Consider the following 20,986-nt stretch of genomic DNA (forward strand, 5'->3'; position numbering starts at 1 on the left):
GGAGGAAAGGAGGGAAAAGGAAGGAAGGGAGAGAGGGAGGGAGGGAGGGAGGGAGAGAGGAACGGAGGGAAGGAGGGAGGGAAGGAGGGAAGGAGGGAGGGAGAGAGGAACGGAGGGAAGGAGGGAGGGAAGGAGGGAGGGAGGGAGGGAGGGAGCTCCAGGGTTAGTGGGAGACTATCTCAAATAAAGCGGAGACCTATGGAGGAAGACAGAGACATTGACCTTGGGCCTTTAGGCTTGTACACACTTGTGCGTGCTTGCATGTCTGAGCATGGACACACACACACACACACACACAAAACCATCTATGAACATCCATTAAAGCTGTAACTTTCTGAGTCATAAAAAGGTATCCCTCTCTGGAAAGATCTAGAACCAGACCAAGAATCACTCACTGACACTTGGCTTACACCTCTGTGCCAGACACAAAGTGCATTATCCCACCGTGTGACAGCCACTATTCCTCAATGTATGTCTATGCTTCTAGAGGCTCCCATAGGGGGGCTCTTGCCTATCCTCTGCAACCTAGCCAGGGCAACTCCATCTCAGCCATTCGCAGGGGATTCTGCTTCCAGCCCATGGCTTCCTCTGCCAGCACAACAGGCTGACATTCTAAGGTGACTTCAACAATCTTTACCTCCTTGTCTCAAAAAAAAGTGGGTGGTGGAGCTGACAAGAGGGTTCACGCAGGCAAAGGCCTTTGCTGCAGAATCCTGACAACCTGAGCTCAGTACCCAGATCCCACACACAGTGGAAGGAAAGCACTGACTCCTAAAGTTGCCTCTGACCTCCACATACGCTCTGTGTCTCTGTCTCTCACATACATAGCAAATAACTTAAAAATTATATATATATAATTAAAATATATATAATATAAATATATATATTATATAGATAATATATAAAATATATATATAATTAAAATACTAGCACGGTAAGTAGGTGAACGGCATCTAAGGAATAAGAGAGTCGTCCTCTGGCCTCCACTGCACCGGCACACAAGTGCCACATACACCTGCACACACTAGTGCTCCCACACACGAACACACACGCACGCAAAGAAAAACGAGTAAAAATAGAAAAATGTGCTTTTTAAGATCTTTCTAAAATTCTTTAATGAGCAGTCATGAAAAGAACAACTTGAGCCAAGGAGTCCTGAGCATGCTAATCAGCTACTTTAGGACAACAAATACTAATCCTATAGAAAGTGTTAAGTCAAAGTAGTTTACTTCAAATATAGGGACCTGAATAAAGAACGGGAACACACTGGATTATTTAGGGAAGGTGTTTTGTGACGATAGGGTTGTCATGACCAAGTCCAGCGTGTCCTCAATCATTGCGTTATTCCTCTCTATCACTAAGGAATTCTTTCCACTCTGTTTCCCATTTTCTTCTGATTCAAGGGGGAGGAGAGTATGAGGGTTGAACAGATGTCGAGGCTCCCCCAAGATGCCAACTCTGTAAAGAGAATTATTGCCATAGTTAATAGAGTGTGATTCCCAGTTGTGTTTGTGACTGTGATTCCCAGTTCTCCCAGTTCTGTTCTGTGATACACACACACACACACACACTAAAGCTAAGACATACATTTATTTAAAAAACCAGACCTGTTTCCATGCCACCATTGTGGTCTTACATACTAGCTCGAAACTGAATCTTAGCAAGATTCTGCCCTGGCTGTACCCACATCTCCCTAAGACGAATACTTAGAATAGACCCTCAGCTCTAAGAAGTCTGGCCCTCTCTCTTTCGGGCGACAATTATTGAGAATCTAGCACAGCTTCTAGGATTTTTTTCTCTCGTCCAGATGGGCCTCAGTGGAGATCTCTGGTCAGGGAGTCAGGGGTTGGCAGGAGAACAGAAGCTTTCTCAGTACCTGAGCCCCTGGCCCTCCCATCCCCACCAGGAGGCACCACCCACGACTCTGCTGTGATCTTCCTTGGGCCACTCACACGGGCATGACCACAGACTCCAGACTTGTTGTGTCCTTCTGCATTCGGGGTGGCAGTTTGATGCCTGCCACATACTTTTTTTCAACGATATGTTGAGCTTTTTCTCTGAGAGATGGCAGCAGTGTAGACAAGACTGGGGAGCGCATGTCCACAGCCTTTTTAATTGCCGGACGTTTTGCCATCATTTTCCTGTGGGATGGAGGGAGACAGTCACCTTAGTTACATTGTCCTGCTTTTTACAAATGTCCTTAAGCGGAGGAAAGGTCCGATGGTCACAGCTGAGTCAGATGCCATGGGCAGGTTTGTGGCCCAGCTACTAAGGATTACAAGTTTGGGGCCAGTCTGAGCTACACAGAGAGACTTCTCTTAAAAACAAAACAGAGGAAATAAGCGAGAGGTCCTACCGAAACTGTACCAATGTCATGCGCTTCTTCTCTCCTCCTGATTCTTTATCCTCGCGTTTCCTTCGGGGAATGTTGAACATATTGGTACGAAAAAGCCTCCCTACTTCTTCCTCAATCTCTGTCAGGTACTGACGTCGGAACACAATCCAAGCTATGTATGTACAGAAAGTATAAAAGGACTGAAAGAGAAAACAGAGGAATCACAAAGCCCAGAAATGCTATGAAAACTTCCCCGCAGTCGTTACTGTATCTTAGGTAGACACAAACCCGGATGTCCCAACGGCTTGACATCCCTGGAAGCTGTGCGGATTTATCTGTGTGCTCACACTTATGGGTGGAAAGGCAGGCCAAAATTCTAGGGCATAACAAACGTTATCATCCTTTTTAAAAAGGATATCTGTTAAAAAGGCGTGCCTGCCAGATGGCTACTCGTCATTGTTGTGTGTTATTGTTTTCACAGAAAACGAAAAGTCCCCAAAGCAAGAGGCTTACCTCAAAGAATTTCCAGTCTTTTTGCGTGTCTGAGACTTTATCCCTGAAAAATAACAAATCCCAGCTGTAGGTGATAAGTTTATCACACATAAAATGTGGGATTATAACTGGTGGCTCTATTAGAATTTGGACCTGGAAAGTCCTGAGGCCATAGGTTTGGTTATTAGGAGGTGGTGGGGCCCGGGCGGAGGAAGTAGGTCATTGGGAATGGGCCCTGCCAGGCGGCCCTGTCTCTGGGTTCTTCCCCTCTGTCCACTTCCTAGCTGCCAGGACAGAGCAGTTTTTCTCTATCATGCCCTCTGACCACAACACTCTTCCTCACCACAGGCCCAGAATATGCTAAGACCTTCACACCGGTTATGATATTTCATCCTTCTACGCTCCTCGTGAGGGAGTCAGCACTTTGATTTCTACATTACACGGAGGAAGCTGATGTTGAGCTTCAAGTTCAGTTCTCTCTCTGTATTTCCATGGTGCTAGCCAGGGACCTCTCATCTTTCCACTGATGGCCACTCCTACCCCACATACTCCTCATACACCTCTTTTGCTGGATGAGCACTGAGTGTGTGTTAAATACATCAGATTTGTGTGTGTGTGTGTGTGTGTGTGTGTGTACTTTGTTGTAGTTTATATTTAAAGAGAGAGACAAGAGCTGGGCAGTAGTGGCACATGCCTTTAATCCCAACACTTGGGAGGCAGAGGCAGGTGAATCTCTGTGAGTTCAAGGACAGCCTGGTCTACAGCGTGAGTTCCAGGACAGCCAGGACTGTTACACAGAGAAACCCTGTCTTAAAGAGAGAGAGACAGAGAGAGAAAGGCAGACAGAAAACAAAGTTGGATGGATAGCGAGGTAGGAAGGATCTGGAAGGAATTGGAGAAGGGGAAACATGATCAAAATATATTGTATAAAAAACATTTTCGATAAAAATGTTAACTATTAAAAATACAAAAAGCAAATTGTAGAGTTTTGTTTAAAACAGAAACACCGATCAATAAAATTCAATATAAACTTCCCAGGTTGGATTAAAATACTAGAAAATTTCAAAATCTTATAAACAAAAAATTCTGTAAATGAGAAAAAATCACTAATAAGTAGTATTGGAAAATAGAATATTAGTAAAGAAAAATTATCTTAGATTCATTGTTCACCTGATGTATTTGACACATTTCAAACAGATCAAAATGTAGCATTTTTAATGTGTTTTTTGAACTAAGAAAGAAAGATGAATTGTTTAACCCAGGAAGAACTTGTATGATTATCAAACAGTATCAGAAATAAGCTAGGCAAATTCACATGAATAAAAGTGCAAACTGTTTTCCTAACGTATATCAGTTGCAGAAAACAATGAAGCAGAACACATGGCCAATGCTTGCTATGGGACACATAAAATCTCTACAAATTCCCGTCTCTTCCTTGGTAAAGACTAAAACTAAGTAAGTATATAACCAGATAAGACACCTTGTAGCTTTATATATCTTAACTTTAAACTTTCAAAAGAATTTGTCATAAACCCCAAGATAGCCAAGTGAACTTAGAGTGGTTGGTAATAAAAGATTTCCTTTCTTTTCAAGACAGGGTTTCTCTGGCTATCCTGGAACTCGCTCTGTAGACCAGGCTGGCCTCGAACTCACAGAGATCCGCCTGCCTCTGGCTCCTGAGTGCTGGGATTAAAGGCATGCGCCACCACCAGCTGGCCATAGAAGATTTCTAAGCCTTCATGAACTAAGGCTCCTGGTCCTATGTGTGGGAAGTCTGGAGAGAACTCTGGAAGCTTCTGCTTTTTTGTTTGTGTGTTTGCTTATCTTTCGAGATGGGAGCATCACTGTGCTGCCCAGGTAGGTCTTCAAGAGATGCACCTGCCTCCGCCTCCCTGGTGCTTCACCGACACACCGTGCCTGCCGTTATCCAGTAGCAGATAACATGAACATTTAGCAGTTTGCACTTCTAGTTAAACATGTTCTGGGTTATAAGTCATAAGGAATTAGCCCAAATGAAATTCGGATAAAGATGTTCAAAGCAAAGAATAAGACAAAGAAGCTCAAATCATACACATATTACATATTCACAGAAAGAAGGGTGAATCAAGTGACTAGCACACACAACAGAACCCCTTTAACTGCTATTGAGACTACATACAAAGAATATATATATATATACATATATATGTGTGTATATATATGTATATATATATGTGGATAGAGTTTATGTGTAAAGAATAGTGGATTAAATGAGTTCCCACACACAACAGCACACCTCCAGCTGCTACTGAGACTGTGTAAAAAAAAAATCAAAGAAAGCACACAGGAAATGTAGGCATCTGGGACACCTGGGTCGACAGAGCTTTCTCAGAAAACAAGGGATGTCTTATACTCCGTTCTTTTCCTGTGCTCAAGGTGTGGCTCTTGGGCCACTGTGAAACTAACTACTCAGGCACTTCAGAGTCCACAACCAAAGCTCCCCATCCTGTAAGTCCAAACTTTCCTGTGCTGCGAGCCTCATTTAAGTTTTAGGAACAGTATGTAGGCATTGTCATCCTAAGGTCAAAACCACCCCCACCCCCACCACCAGTTTCTCACAGACAGTGCTGTCTCGATGGTGGTCCTCACAGCTGCTAAGAGAAGCAGACACTCACTCCCCTGCAACACTGGCCATCACTTGGTCTCCTTCCGAGACAGCCAAGCAACCCAGGTCGTCAGGCTGAGCAGGATTCCACAGAGAGGACAAGTGATGTTGTCCCAAGATGGAGCAGAGTCTATAAAATGCCGGCCGAGCTGCTGGAATACCTTCCGTACTTACTTGGCTCTCTCAACACAGTTATCAATGGTACTTGGGGCGGATTCTCACGGGACTTCCTCAAGGGTACCAGGGACTAGGGACGTGCCGACCTAGGGCAGCAGAAGCGCATGCGTACTTTCCGCAGTTCATGTGATGCTTATCCGCCATGCCGACGCCCAGCACGAGGATGCAGTACTTCTGTGCCAGGTACTTCTGCGCATCTTCTAACTTGCTCATAACCAGCTCTATCTCTTTTTTCTCTACCAGGCCTCTGGGGGCAGAGAAGGAGACAAGGTAGATTAATTCTGGTGTAAGTCTGTGTCAATGAGCAAGAAATTAGAATTATAGGCTATTTTGAAAGAGATAGTGAGTCAACAAACTTGGCTCACCAATTTGACTTCTTTGAGTTTTGGCATTGGGAAATTCCTTAAAATCTCTCTCTTTTGAAAAAGATAGATTGGCTTTTATTTGTATGTTTTGCCCGCATGTATGTTAAGTGTACTGTGTAGGTGCCTGGTGCCCACACAAGCAGAAAAGGGCACTAGAACAGGAGTTACGGATGGTTGGGAGCCACCATGTGGTGGCTCGACCTGAACTCTGGACCTCTGGAAAAGCGGCCAGTGCTCTTAACTGCCAAGCCATCTCCAGCCCCTCAAAGTCTCTTAGGGCTCTTAGTCACTGGAGTTAGCATCTCAAGCTTAGGGTCAATGTCACTTGGATAGATCCCTTATACTTGATGCTCTTTATAAGCTCCAACTATATTCCCAGCAAATCCTAATCTCTATAGAACACCCCAATAGCAAGTTATCAGCCCTGGTTGCTGTGCAGCTGCCTGCTCTCATCCCTGCAGTTGCTAAAACACTTGTGCAGATTCTGCCACCGTAGTCCCCCCCCCCCCCAAGGCCCTGGTGTTGCTGTTAAGTTCAGGCATTCTGTGTCTGAATGCAAGCTGCTCCCTGTTCTGAGCTCAGCTCTGTTTGGTAGGGAACCATTCACTGGCCACCACTCAGTGGATTTTGGCATAGAATATGAGCACATCACTTCCCTATTAAAACACAGCCCAGTTCTGATTGAATTGCAAATGAACTTTGCAAAAGCCATTTGTTCTTCGGTTACAGCAGGTCTGAAGTCCGATTTTAAGTGTTTGCAATACAACATGGTAGGAAAAAGTATTGTTGGCAATACTGCCAAGGGGCACTGGAAGGTGAGAGAAATGCGCTCTGAAGTGAATCTGGGCGGCAGTGGTGCATGACTTTAATCCCAGCACTCAGGAGGCAGAAGCAGGCACATCACTGTGAGTTCAAGATCAGCCTGGTCTACAGAGGGAGATCTAGGGCTACACAGAAAACCCTATCTAGAAAAACAGAAAACAAAGAACAAAACAAAACAAAACAAAAATCCTATATGAAGACATGCTGTGAATGGAGAGGGGTAAGTTTAAGAACCTTTAAAAAGCATGAAGTGTAGAGGCAGGTGGATCTCTGTGAGTTTGAGACCAGCCTGGTCTCTACAGCAAGTTCCATGACAGCCAGGACTGATAGAGAAACCTTGTTTCAGAAACCAAAACCAAAACAAACAAACAAACAAACAAAAGCACGAAGTGTATCACAGGCAATGAAAGGCTTGTGGGTCACTGGAGTAAAGCGAGTTTCTGGAATAAAGAAAGTGGGCTTCAACTTTAAGATCCCAGATGTTGTATAGTCCAAACACATCCTCTACATGCAGCCTGCAGGCTACATACCAGTGCCGCCTGCCGGCCTCCTTCTGATGGCCCTCACCTTCCTTTGCCAGAGGTGCCACTAGCTAATCCTTTCCTTTACTATAGAAACCCAGCCAAACAGTCGTCAAGGGATGCTCTCCAACATCTGGACAGTGGTTCTCAGGTTTCACTCAATTCTGAAGGAGAACTATCCTGAGTACTTGCTCCAGATACAGAGTCCCGATGTGACCCCATCTCCAGATTCCTGAGAGAGTTCAGGAAAAGTAACACAATCATTCCCATTGAATGTGAGGCCGGGGACTCCTTAGGGATATACATAAGGAACCTGCGTATTGGACTTTCAAAATGGCTCAGCAGAAGCAGGTGCTTGTCATGAAACCCGATGGCGTTAGTTCAATTCCTGGGATCTACATGGTGGGAGAACAGACTCCAGCAAACTGTCCTCTAACCTTCACACACACACACACACACACACACACACACACACACCAAATAAATAAATAAAATGTAATTTTTAAAAAATTAACAAAAATAAAAAAGAACCTATGGCTGGAGGGACGAATCAGCAGTTAAGAGCACACTGTTCTGCCGGAGGACCTAAATTCAGTTTCCCCGCAGCCACATGGCCCCTGACCTGAAACTCCAGAGGACCAGACTCCCCTGCTCTCCTAGGGTGCCTACTCTCACATGTGCATACTGATATGTAGACACACAGCTACACACAGTTAAAACTAATACATGGTTTTAAAGTCCTGCTGAAGTGGAAAGAGGGGGGTAAGCCATGTAACCAAAGCCTAAGAAAAAATAACCTCAGTACAAACTTCTAGGCGGCGCTGGTCCACTGGCATCAGTACTCTGTGCCTGAGTCGTTCCCCTTGACATTTTGGGGTTTTCACTTCTGCGACATTGCCTCAGGGGTTGGGAAGGGGGGAACTGAGTCATGTAATCCAGGCTGGACTTAAACTCACTGTGTAACCGAGAATATGAACTTCTGATCTTTCTGCCTCCACCTCCCAAGCACCACACCAGGTTTATGCAGTACTGGGGACTTTTCAAAATAAATAAACAAAAGGGACGAAAGGAATACCACTTATACAGCCAGTTGGGATCCAAGGGATTGACATTGATGAACGTTTTGCAGCTGGAATCTGATATTTTCCTCTGTGCATACACCCCAACACAATCTATATTTAACTCTGTTATAAAGAAGTAAACCAAACTGACTACTGGACGCATAAGAAGTGAAAGATGATCACGATTTTTAGAACCCACAGTTTAAGATTTGGGTGGGTGTGTTTTCCTATACCACTGTGTTCTAATTAGTTTCAGTACACGGAAAAACTTAACCAGGAGACCTTTCTCCTCTGTTACTTACAAACTAATATATAAAACAAATCTCCCTGTTGGATTGGTAATACGCCTCAGAATTAGAAGAAATCAGAAGAAGATAACAGGCCAAAGAGCTACAAAAGCCTCCTGAGTTCGGTTTGGGAATGGGAGGCCTCCTTGAGCCTTGTAAGCCGCGGTTGGCTTTAGCTTGTGGTGCTGCCATAGAAACGCTTCACGCTCTGGCTGCCCTGCTGTGAAAGGCCACCCTGAAATAACACTCGGTTGCGTATCATGGTGGTATTACAGGCACAGCAGTGTCTGAAGGGTTTATCTGGTTCCTTACAAAACTGCTACTCAGGGACATCGATCAGTTCACAAAATGTTTCTCCAACTGCTTGATCAAATACGAGAGTTTTATATTTAAAAACATTCAGTAGCAACAAATTAATGGCTCTGCACAGAATTCCTAACAGCTAAATCATTGAGTTGGTTCCACACGTCCGGGGGGGGGGAGGGTGGCGGGTGGACACGGCCTGGGCACTTGGAAAGTTCCACAGATTGTGAAAGGTGGCCAAGGCTGAGAGGCCTTGTTGTGTTCTGAACTCCAAGTTCCCAGATTTGTTGGGCTCTGGTATTTATCTCTAGGCCAACACTGCCTAACAGCGTAGTAAAGTTTTCTACAGACAGGTTAAGAAACTGCGTCAATTTTCCTTTGATGGAGAATGTTCTAATTTCAGCCAAGTCTACTTTTTAAAACACTTTGCCTTTTGTTATTAGATGCTTACAAACCTTTTAGCAAGAATTTTGTAAGCATAAAAGCCATGAGGATAGCTGGATGGTGGTGGTTCACGCCTTTATCCCAGTGTTCAGGAGGCAGAGGCAGAGGCAGGCAGATCTCTTGTGAGTTTGAGGCAGCCTGGTATACAGAATGAGTTCCAGGACATCTAGGATGGTTACACAGAGAATCCTTGCCTCTAAAAACACAAACAAAAAACATGAGAAGAGACAGGTGGAGCTGGAGGAGAGAGCTCCGCATGGCCAGGGCTGACCTTATGAGCTATAACTAACTTTGAGTGGTTCATCTGAACTGAGGTACTATAAACATAAGAGACACCAGATTCTGAAGACTATAGCAAAAGCAAAAGCAATCCCAATAATAACATCTCCAAGGGGCTGGGCAGATAGTTCAGTAGGTAACGTGGTTGCTGTTCAGACCTAAGGACCCGTGTTTAGATCCCTAGCACCCAAGTGAAGGCTTGGCATGGTGGCAGGCACCTGTGACCTCCACTCTGAGGACACTCTGGCTGAAAAACAACAAGCTTCAAACAGTTGAGAAGCCCTGTCTCAAAACACAAGGTGGAGAGTGATGGAGGGAGATACTGAATAGACCTTAGGCTCCCGCATGCACACATATGCATATAACATACACATGCATATATAACACACACATGCATATAACACATAAGCACACATAAAGAATACAATTTTTTTATATTTTTATGGTTTATTTAACTTTATTTTATGTGCATTGGTGTGAAAGTGTCAGATCCCCTGCAACTGGATCTTCAGATAGTTGTGAGCTGCCATGTGGATGCTGGGAATTGAACCCAGGTCCTCTAGAAGAGCAGCAGTCAGTGCTCTTAACCACAGAGCCATCTCTCCAGCACCCCTTCCCAAGAATACAAATTTTTAAAAGAAAGAATTATTTTAAAGTACTAACATCCTAGTATTGAGTATGTACTATCGTGGCAATTTTTTGTTTGTTCGTTTTGTTTTTGTTTTTCAGAAAAGACTTTCTCTGTGTAATAGCTTTAGTGGTCCTGGCACTAACTCTGTAGACCAGGTCGACCTCAAACTCACAGAGATCCGCATGCTTCTGCCTCCTGGGTGCTGGGATTAAAGGCGTGCGCCACACTGCCCAGATATTATTATAATATTTTTAAGTCACTAGGTTAGATAAAATAACAATTTAAATTCGTGTCACCTGTCACCTGTATCTTTAATTTTTAAAACGTATCTTATTTATTTCTTTATTTTTATTTCACGGGCATTGATGTTTTGCCTGCGTGTATGTCTGTGGGAGCGGGTCAGATCCCCTGGAACTGGAATTACAGACAAGTATATTATACTGATGCTGGAAACTGAACCTGTGTTCTCTGGGAAAGAAGCCAGTGCTCCTAAGTGCTGTCTCCTGAGGGCGGGGGTGGTAGTGGGGTGGTGGTGGTGGAGGTGTTAAAGGCATGTGGCCACAAACATGGCTTTCAGTACCTCTCACCATAGAGCATTGCCGATCTGTGCTTGTTGGAAATGTTTCATTATGAGAATTCCTGTGTGAAGTCTCAGTGAGCTTTCCTAGACCAGGAAGATTTAAGAGATGCCATCGCCCTGCACCCTAGGCAACACTGCCAACAATAAGAACACTCCAGCATATCTCAAAGCCTTACTCACACCATGTAGCTTTGGGGTTTCTTCTCCATTGAGAGTTTCTCCAAGTAATGAGACAGATAGTACAAAAGCGCCATAAGGAAGCTGTCAAGGTTCTTATTTCTACAGGGAAATTAAGATAAAAGAAATCAACACTCCCGACTGTAAACGTTAGGTTTCTTGTGAAAAACAATGGGGACACAGTGTAAGAATAAATAGAAATACATGGGTCCAAACCTATCACGCAATTAACTTACTATTTAAAATTCTCCCCATTGTGATGAAGATGTAAAAAGCATCTGAAAACACTTATTTCTGGGAAAGCTGATGCTAAATTATTAATGTATTATTAATAACTTTTTCACCTCACAAGTATTTGCTCTGTAAGTAATTTATTTGCATTGTTTGTGAAATATACAAGCTGAGCGGGGTGGTTCATACCTGTCGTGTCCCGTCCCCCTGCCCCGTGTCGTCGTCCCTCCCCCGTCCCCCGCAATCAGGAGGATTTCAAGCTCCAATAACTGACAGAGAACACTTCTCCACAGCATAATCCTATCTCAAAACACAAGCAAAAGCACAGAAATACACGAAGCAAACGTTCTCCCCTTCTTTTGCAAACGTCTAGCTCCAGAAGGGGCTGCTTGTGGAATCCCTGCCGTCCATATCAATTTGCTCTTACCCCTTGCTCTAGTACTTTGGAGCCCCTGTGACGTGGGGCCCTGCCCTCAGGTATCTCTCCCACACTCTCTAGTCTAGTCTCTGAGAGGATGGCTTGCACAGAGGCGCCATGTGCTCTTCTGGTAAGAACCAGATCTGTTTCCACTTATTAGGCCTGTTTCACTTATTTCCCCTTGGAAGAGGAAGGGGAAAGATGTATGTTGTCCCAGCTTTACCTCATAAACGTTGTAAAAGAGCAGACCCGCTGCATTTCAGTGTCTTGGAGGGAAAGCAATGCAACAACTGCAGAGAGAAGAAGGCAGTTAGTTAAACAGAGAACGAGAGCGGCGCCCGTGGAGGCTGGAGGCTGCAGAGTCTGGACAAGCGGGAGGAAGAAAGCTGCTCACACTTGACGTCATCCAGCGTGACGTTGCCCAGCTGATACCGTTTCTCCATGGCTTTCGCTGACTTTTCGTCCCTTGAGGCAAACCTTTTATCTGTCAACCTGTTTGGAAAGAGAACAGTCTCAGCTGGTGATTTTGCTGCTGTTGTTTTTAAGATGTGTTTTTGTTTTATTTGTATGGGGTGTTTTGCCTGTTGGGATGTCTGTCTGTGCGCCACATTTGTGTGGTGCGCAAGGAGGCCAGAAGAGGATGATGGCCCTCCCAAGCAGAATTACAGTCACTTGTGAGCCACCCTGTTGGTTCTGAGAGTCAAATCTGTGTCAAATCTTAGAGAAGGAGCGCGGCCAGTGCTCTCGACCTCTAAATCACTGCTCTATCCTCCCGAGAGTATTTGAAAAGATTTAGCTGTATCTAGTATATCCAGGGATGCACGAGGAATTTGCTTGTAAAGTAATGCGTGGATTGCATTTAATGCAGTATTATTTCACAATGCACTTTTGAACATTGTTTTACTATAGGAGTAGAAGCATGCATATTGATAGAAAGTGTAAATTCAAATAGATCATTTTTGTTGTTTTGTTGTTGTTCATTTGTTTGTTTTTCCTTCAAGACAGGTTTCTCTGTGTAGCTCTGGCTGTTCTGGAACTCACTCGGTAGACCAGGCTGTCCTTCAAGGTCTCCCTGCCTCTGCCTCCTGAGTGCTAGGATTAAAGGCGTGCGCCACCACTGCTCAGCTTTCAAATCATTTAAATGACTTAATGGACTGAGGATGTGGTTCAGTGATAGGATGTCTGCTAGAACGTGTGAGGCTTTTATCCCCAGCACTATGGATGGATGGATGGATGGATGGATGGATGGATGGATGGATATGAATAAAATCTGATGTCACTAGTATTTTCAGATTAATAAAAACTGTAACAAGCTTGAAATGTACTGGTAGACACATTTTCGGAGGAATAAACATTCAGTGGCTGTTTGGAACTCCTGCTGTAGTTGAGGTACTGCCTGTGTTTCCCTTGATGGATATTGGCATGACAACCTAGGGAAACAGGACTGGGATCTCTTCGTGTTTGTAAAGACAAGCCAGTCCGTGGAGAGATGGCATGGGCGAGGTGGAGCCACCTTTCTGAAGCCGGACCGTCCATCTCAGCGAAGTGAACTGCCTTCCCTTTCTTGCCTCGCTCCTTGAGCTCCACTGCAGGCGTGAAACTGCAACGAGAAGGGCTTGATTAGGGACTTGACCTTCTCCCAGCATTCTGTGGGGCCACAGCCCACGCAGTCTGAAGATTGGCATACATTAGCAGTGCTCAACTCAAGATGTATGTCCACACAGACCCACAATCAAGAGGAAGATCAGCTCCTCCGACGCACCTGCAGCTTTAGAGAGTCACCGCGCACAAAGCATTGCTGTCTGAACGTCTTATGACAAAGAGGAAGCTCATAAGTGTGGAAGGCTTTCTGAGTTTATTGGGTACTTGTCGCAGGCCAGGTACTTCTAAGCACCATCTCGTTCTCACTACAACTTTATGAGAAAAGCATTATTGCCATCGTTTTCCCACCTGAGAAGAAGTGAAGCTAAGAGGTTACATAGCAACTGGTAAAGCCAGAGCAGGTGCCATGTCCTCTAGGCACTGGGCAGCTCTGCCTCCCAAGCAGTCATCTCGGGGTCACTGCTCTGGAAGCTTTCAGCATTTGACTGTATGTGGTGTGTGTGTGTGTGTGCGTGTGGGTGTGTGGGAGAGAGAGAGAGAGAGGGAGAGAGAGAGAGAGAGAGAGAGAGAGAGAGAGAGAGAGAGAGAGAGAGAGAGATCACATTGAGAAGAGGGACAAAGAGATCCAGGGTAGAGTCCTGAAGGGAAATCACAATTTGAATAGAAGGCCAAGGGCGCGGACAGGTTAGCAGTCTCAGAGAGGTATGGTCCTGTCCTCTAGTGTCCTCATTGGCTGGGCTTCAGTCTCGCAAGGTAAGGTAGTCTTAGAACTCAATAAAACCTCTTCCCTAGTGACAAGTTCCCCCAACCACATAATACGGGACTTCTAAGAGAGTAGTAAATCTAACAAACACAGACCATGGTAAACAAATACTTAGTGAGGCCCTACTGGATGCTAGGAATTCCCATGACCCCAAGGTCATGAAAAAAAGAAGATGGTATTTGAGTAGAGCCAACACATAGACTCTTGGGAACACAATGTCAAATACAACAGTTTGGTAGTTTACTGTAGGTTACAACTTACTTTTCTCACCCAATCAGAAGCTTCACCTCTGCCCAAAGTTATGTATCTTACTATTAAACTTAGGCATGTAGCAGCAGAAGCACTTTCTCCCAAGTCAGTCATTCTCTAAAAATGGAGACCATTTTTGTTTTATTTTTTTAAAGATTTTCTTATTTATTATGTATACAATATTCTGTCTGTGTGTATGCCTGCAGGCCAGAAGAGGGCACAAGACCTCATTACTGATAGTTGTGAGCCATCATATGGTTACTGGGAATTGATCTCAGGACACTTGGAAGAGCAGGCAATGCTCTTAACCACTGAGCCATCTCTCCAGCCCCAGATTTTTGTTTTATTTTGTTTTGGTTTAGGGTTTGTTTTTTTTTTTTTTTTTTTTTTTTTTTTTTTTTTTTTTTGGTTTTTCGAGACAGGGTTTCTCTGTGGCTTTGGAGCCTGTCCTGGAACTAACTCTGTAGATCAGGCTGGTCTCGAACTCACAGAGATCCGCCTGCCTCTGCCTCCCGAGTGCTGGGATTAAAGGCGTGCGCCACCATCGCCCGGCTTTTTGGTTTAGGTTTTTGAAACAGAGTTTCTTTACATAGCTTTGACTGTTCTGGAACTAGCTCTGTAGACCAGGCTGGCCTTGAACTCACAAAGATCCTCCTCCCTTTGCCTTCCCAGTGCTGGGATTAAAGGATTGTGCCACCACTCTCCAGATGACCAATTTATAAACTCCCATTACCTCGTTTTCATATCTCACAAGGAATGTTTTGAGAAAAGCTTCACTATGGAGGTGATAAAGTTAGCTTGGTACCTTCTTCCAGGTTTGCCAACTTCCTGGCAATAGTCATATTGTAAGAAAATGTTAGCTCCTAAAGGCTGGAGAGATGGCTCAGTGCCTAAGAGCACTGGCTGCTCTTCCAGAGGACCCAGGTTCACTTTCCAGTACCCACATGGTGGCTCACAACCATCTGTAAGTAGTTACCAGGGATCCGATGCCCCCTTCTGGCCTCTGTGGGCAACAGGCACATATGCAGGGCACAGACACACATATAGGCAAAAATAACTTTTTAAAGAGTTGTCTTTCAATAATAGGCTTAACGATCATGCTTCCTTTTGAGAACCATGTGGGGAAGTTTACTGAAAACTTTTAATGTGTACACTAACAGATAGATGAATTGATCAATTGTAATGTGTGAGCCTTATTTGAATTCTGATTGGAGCAAAATAAAATGTATCAGACACTAGGAGTCTGCTGAATGCCAACTGAATATTTGATATTAAGGCTTTATTTAAAAATTATTTTGAATTTACATTTTTGTGAATGGACTTTCTTGGCCTTTATTATGTCACATAATCTATCTTTCAATATTTTTTACTTGGGCGGTGGTGGCGCACGCGTTTAATCCCAGCACTCGGGAGGCAGAGGCAGACGGATCTCTGTGAGTTCAAGACCAGCCTGGTCTACAAAGCTAGTTCCAGGACAGGCTCCAAAACCACAGAGAAACCCTGTCTTGAAAAACAAAAAAAAAAATCAATATTTTTTACTTCTGTGTGTGTGTGTGTGTGAACACACACATGACACGGCACATGTGTGAGGTCGGAGGACAACTTTTGGGAGTCAGTTCTCCCTTCCATCTTGTTTTGTTGTTGTTGTTGTTCGCATTTTGAGACAGGGTTACCCGATTTGATCATTACACTGAAACTCCTTCCCACCTCTTTCTCCCTGGAGCTGGGTTTACTGACATCTACCACTCTGCCCAGTTGTATGCTGGAGACTGAACCCAGGGATGTGTGTATATGAGGTGAGCACTCTACCAACTGAACCACATTTCAAGCTCCACAACCTACACTTGAAGTCACAGCAATCAGTATTCTCCAAAATCAGTGTCAGTTCAATCCAGCCATATATTCAGAACAATTTGGCAGCAAGCTGATAAAAACTTGGACTCATCTGGCCTCCATGGGCACCTCACACACATACACATAATTAAAAGTAAAACTTAAGCCAGGCGGTTGTAGTACACACCTTTAACCCCAGCACTCAGGAGATGGAGGCAGATAGATCTCTGAGTTTGAGGCCAACCTGTTTTACGCAGAGTTCCAGGACAGCCAAGGCTACACACAAAGAAACCCTGTCTTGAAAAAAAAAAAAAAGAAAAGAAAAGAAAGGCAAAGCTTAAAACCTTTAGTTTATTAACATATTTCATGAATTTCATGAATATGAAAAAAATAAACCTTACTTTAAACTATTTAGTAATCTTAACTATTAAACTTTGACTTTTAAACTTACCAGTCATTTTAACTGAAATATTATGTGATTAACACTAAAACATAGTTTGAAAAGTACAGCCAATTAGCCTCACTTATAGAAATTCAGTTCATGGAAACCATGGTCACACTAGTCTTCAGTATCGGGGCTGGCACCTTAGATTCTGCCTACATCCTCTTGTGCTGTAACTTTTTGGCCTCCTGCACTAGCCTGTCTAACCCCCGAGCGTTCTCAACACTTAGCTCACACTCACTGAGGGTGATGCTGCAGGAGCTACTGGCCAGGATCGTTGTGACGTCTCAGTAGAGACAAAAAGCAGGAGTGAAAGGGCTGCTTTGGAGATGCTGAAATAAGTGTATTCTATAGAAAGTAAATGCTTGCTGGGATGTAGCCTAGTGGAAGATGCTTGCTGACATGTGCAAAGCCCTGGGCTCACGCTCCGGTACTGTAAGACAAAAATAAAATAGAAACTGTTGATTTTTCACTCTAACATGGTATTTGAATTATCTGACAATACCTCTAATGCCTTTATAGTTCTGTAATTTTAAGTACAAACTGCATGTTTTAGACAACTCTTTTTCCTGACCTCCAGCCTCATCTGTCCACCAACAAAACGTGTTTTCATGGGAGTCTGTCACAGCAACCATAAACACGCACTGTTTTCCTCTGTATGTGGGGGAATGGCAACGCTAGCCACTCAGCTGCCTGGAGAGCAACCTAGCCACTAACTCCTCCTTCTCCCTCCATATTTGGGTATTACAGCCCATCAATTCTATCCACACCGCCATTTTGATGTCTTCCACCCCGCTCTGCATGTATCTGCATAGTTGGTCCTGACTCCGACTCTCCCCACTTCTTTCCCGGTCTACCACCCCTCCCTGGCACTGCCCTTTTATTTGGTCCTCAGTAAACAGCTGGGTAACTGGACGTGCTCCATAAACATTTGTTAAATACTTATTTTGTTGGCTGGGCGGTGGTGGCGCATACCTTTAATCCCAGACGCTGAGGCAGGCAGATTTCTGTGAGTTCCAAGACAGCCAGGGCTACACACACCAGAAGAAAAAAAAAGAGGGGGCTGGAGAGATGGCTCAGTGGTTAAGAGCATTGCCTGCTCTTCCAAAGGTCCTGAGTTCAATTCCCAGCAACCACATGGTGGCTCACAACCATCTGTAATGGGGTCTGGTGCCCTCTTCTGGCCTGCAGGAATACACACAGACAGAATATTGTATACATAATAATTAAATAAATAATTTTTAAAGAAAGAAAGAAAGAAAAGAAAAAGAAGACAAAGTCATTAAAGGCTACTCAGTAGAATCATTTTCAGATAGTGGGATTTAATTTTAGTTTTTAGATTTCTCTGTATGACTTATTATTGCCCCCCGGCTGCACATGTAATTGACATAGAAATACCTTTAAAATTTTTTTGTTAAACTTTACCTTCTAAATTCCAGAGTTTTGGTTTCATCTTTCCAGTACCACATTCCTAATCGTAGTCCCCATTGCTGTAAAATGAAATGATTGCATCAGACATAACTGAAACTCACTTTACAACCCACATGTCCCCATAAACCCTCACTATTTTCTGCCAGACCCTGATTGTTAATTCTACAGAATTAATGTCATTATGTAATTGAAGATGAACTTGAGTTTCTTTTTTCTTTTCTTTTCTTTTCCTTTTCCCCCCCAGACAAGATTTTTCGGAGTAACAGCTCTGGCTGTCCAGGAATTCGATCTGTAGACCAGGCTGTCTTCGAACTTACAGAGATCTCCCTGTCTCTGCTAGGATTAATGGCCTGAACCTCCACAACCAGGTGAACCTTGAGTTTCTGATCCCTGTCTCTACTTCACTGGGATTACAGGCATGTGCTATAATATCTGTTTTATGTGATGCTGGGAGATTTGTATCCAAATCAGCGGTGGGTGTACACTAGGCAAACTCTCAACCAACTAAGCCAATCCAGCCTTTGTTTGTTTCATTTTGTGTGTATGGATGTTTTGCTTATGTGTTTATGTGTATACTCCCTGTATGTGATACTGGAAGCGGTCATGAGAGGGCATCGGATCTCCTGGAGTTGAGTCGATTTGTCGGTGCTGGGGTTTGAACCTGGGTCTTTTGGAAGAGCAGCCAGTGCTGAGCCATCCCTTCATTTTTAGTGTTTTGACTTGATTTATTTCGTTTCAATAAGGAAACGGAGCGAGGATGAAGGAAGGAAGGAGAGCAAGGATGAAAAAAGTGAAAGTAGGGGAACAGGGAAGGGGAAGATAGGAAGGGGAAAGGAGGAAAGCAATTTAGCTCAAGGCTAGTCACAGCTATTCAGAGAAAGCCATACGGCAACCTTTAATTTAGACCTTTATGTTAAATTCCCATTGGAAAAAAAAAAAGTCAGCCAGGCTGCGGTGGTGGTGCGCACCTTTGCTCCCTGCACTTAGGATCCCTGAGTTCGAGGCCAGCCTGGTCTACAGCGTGAGTTCCAGGACATCCAGGGCTACACAGAGAAACGGTGTCGTGAGGCGGGGTGATGGGGAGAAAACGGGGGGGGGAGGGGAGCAGTAGGCTGTAAAGTTGTCCCTGACCTACAGGGACAGACTTTCACACAGTAATTGGGGACAAACACCAGTCTTTCCCCTCCCTGAGTCCAGAGCAGGCCTGCTTCTCCTGCAGCAGGACTACCGATCTCACGACATAATAGAGAGGAGTGGGCTTTCATCATTCTCTACACATCTGCGTGGGGCGCCAGACAGAATTCAGTTCCGACAGCACACCCCTCTGTTTCTCTATCTGGAGGCAAATATGCCCCACTGCTCTTGAGAACAGTGGGCGCAAGTGGAAGGCCACGATCCGCCTGTGGACGAGCCGAGCGCGAGCGTGGACCAGGACAAACGCCGCCCCGGCCTCCCCATTGAATCCCGCTGGGCTCCCACGACACGGTGCCGGCTACACCGGCAGACGGTGTAGCGGGTCTCGGTCAGCACTGCCTTCCTGTCACCGGCCCCAAGAAAGTGCGACCAGGCTGCACTTACGTCCAGTCGGGTGGAGGATTGCCCGTCGAACTGCTTCCTCCTAGAGTAAAACTCCGGCACGGAGAGCATGGTCTCACCCTGAGCAGCACACCGTGGTCGCCTGCGGTCGCCTGGGATACGGCCACGCCGCGGCCCGGCTGGCACCCGAGGGGCGGGGCTTCCGCTGGACGGAGGACCTAGAGAGCTCTCCCCCACCCCCCTCCCACCTATCTTCCACCCCTAGCTCGGGTCCGTCCAGGACTTGACACTGCGGCGCCCCCATGAAATTATCACCCCATGCTCTAATTGGATTAACTGGGTACAGCCCTATAGTAAAGACCAGTTCCAAACTGCCATGGCTAGCGCAATGGAATTGAAACAATGTTGGACTTGGGTTGATGTGGAGGGTTTGTTTAGTGGAAGAGACTATGGTTACGGAAATAAAACTGTCTGAACAGTTTCTTTGTTAACTAGTGAAACCCGGTTTTAACGTACTTCTGAAAATATCCAAGTCAAAAGTTACAGAAATTTTTGAGTGCATGGGCATGTGTGTGTATGTGTGTGTGTGTGTGTGTGTGTGTGTGTGTGTGTGTGTGTATGTGTGTAAGTTAGGATTATGCCTGCTGTGATGAAAGGCCATGACCAAAGGAAATTGGGGAGAAAAGGGCTTATTCATCTTACACTTCCACTTCACAATTCATTAGAGGAAAGTTAAGACAGGAACCCCAGCAGGGTTGGAACCTGGAGGCAGAAACTGATGCTGAGGCCATGGAGGGCTTGTGCCTCATGGCTTGCTCAGTCTGCTTTCTGATAGAACCCAGGGCCACCAGCCCAGGGATGGCCCCACTCACAATGGATTGGGCCCTCCTCCATCAAACCCTAATTAAGAACATGCCCTGCAGGCTTGCCTATAGCCCAATCTTTTTTTAAATATTTATTTATTATGTATACAATATTCTGTTTGTGTGTATGCCTGCAGGCCAGAAGAGTGCACCAGACCTCATTACAGATGGGTGTGAGCCACCATGTGGTTGCTGGGAATTGAACTCAGGACCTTTGGAAGAGTAGGGAATGCTCTTAACCTCTGAGCCATCTCTCCAGCCCCCGACAGCCCAATCTTATGGAGGCATTTTCTCAACTGAGTCTCTTCTCTGATGACTCTAGCTTGTGCCACATTCACATAAAAACCAACAGGACAAGCCAGGCGGTGGTGGCACACACCCAGCACTCAGACGGCAGAGGCGGGTGGATCTCAGTGAGATTGAAGCCAACCTGGTCTACGAGGCAAGTTCCTGGGCAACCTGAGCAGTCTCTGTTACATAGAGAGACCCTGTCTTGAAAA

At 44.9% G+C, this 20,986-nt stretch overlaps 1 protein-coding gene across 1 annotated transcript; it reads right to left on the reverse strand.

The window, feature by feature from the left end:
* Positions 1-1,094: 1,094 nt before the first annotated feature.
* Positions 1,095-19,790, reverse strand: Ppp1r36 (protein phosphatase 1 regulatory subunit 36). The gene is made up of 11 exons (XM_075947666.1): positions 19,666-19,790; positions 18,082-18,146; positions 13,281-13,367; positions 12,162-12,259; positions 11,991-12,057; positions 11,122-11,220; positions 5,761-5,895; positions 2,849-2,891; positions 2,357-2,535; positions 1,953-2,141; positions 1,095-1,458 (listed from the first exon to the last, which is right to left on the reverse strand). Exons 1-11 carry the CDS (start codon positions 19,732-19,734, stop codon positions 1,272-1,274), a joined length of 1,218 nt encoding a protein of 405 aa, XP_075803781.1. The 5' UTR covers positions 19,735-19,790; the 3' UTR covers positions 1,095-1,271.
* Positions 19,791-20,986: the final 1,196 nt, after the last annotated feature.

The sequence above is a fragment of the Microtus pennsylvanicus genome, chromosome 14 (genome assembly GCF_037038515.1).
Source record: "Microtus pennsylvanicus isolate mMicPen1 chromosome 14, mMicPen1.hap1, whole genome shotgun sequence".
NCBI lineage: Eukaryota > Metazoa > Chordata > Mammalia > Rodentia > Cricetidae > Microtus > Microtus pennsylvanicus.

Coding starts and splice junctions, on each gene's coding strand:
- Ppp1r36 (XM_075947666.1), bottom strand. CDS start 19,734: ATGCTCTCCGTGCCGGAGTTTTACTCTAGGAGGAAGCAGTTCGACGGG. Junction 12,260..13,280: donor GACGGTCCGGCTTCAGAAAG/GTGGCTCCACCT, acceptor CTTTCCAAACAG/GTTGACAGATAAAAGGTTTG. Junction 2,536..2,848: donor AAGACTGGAAATTCTTTGAG/GTAAGCCTCTTG, acceptor TTTCTCTTTCAG/TCCTTTTATACTTTCTGTAC.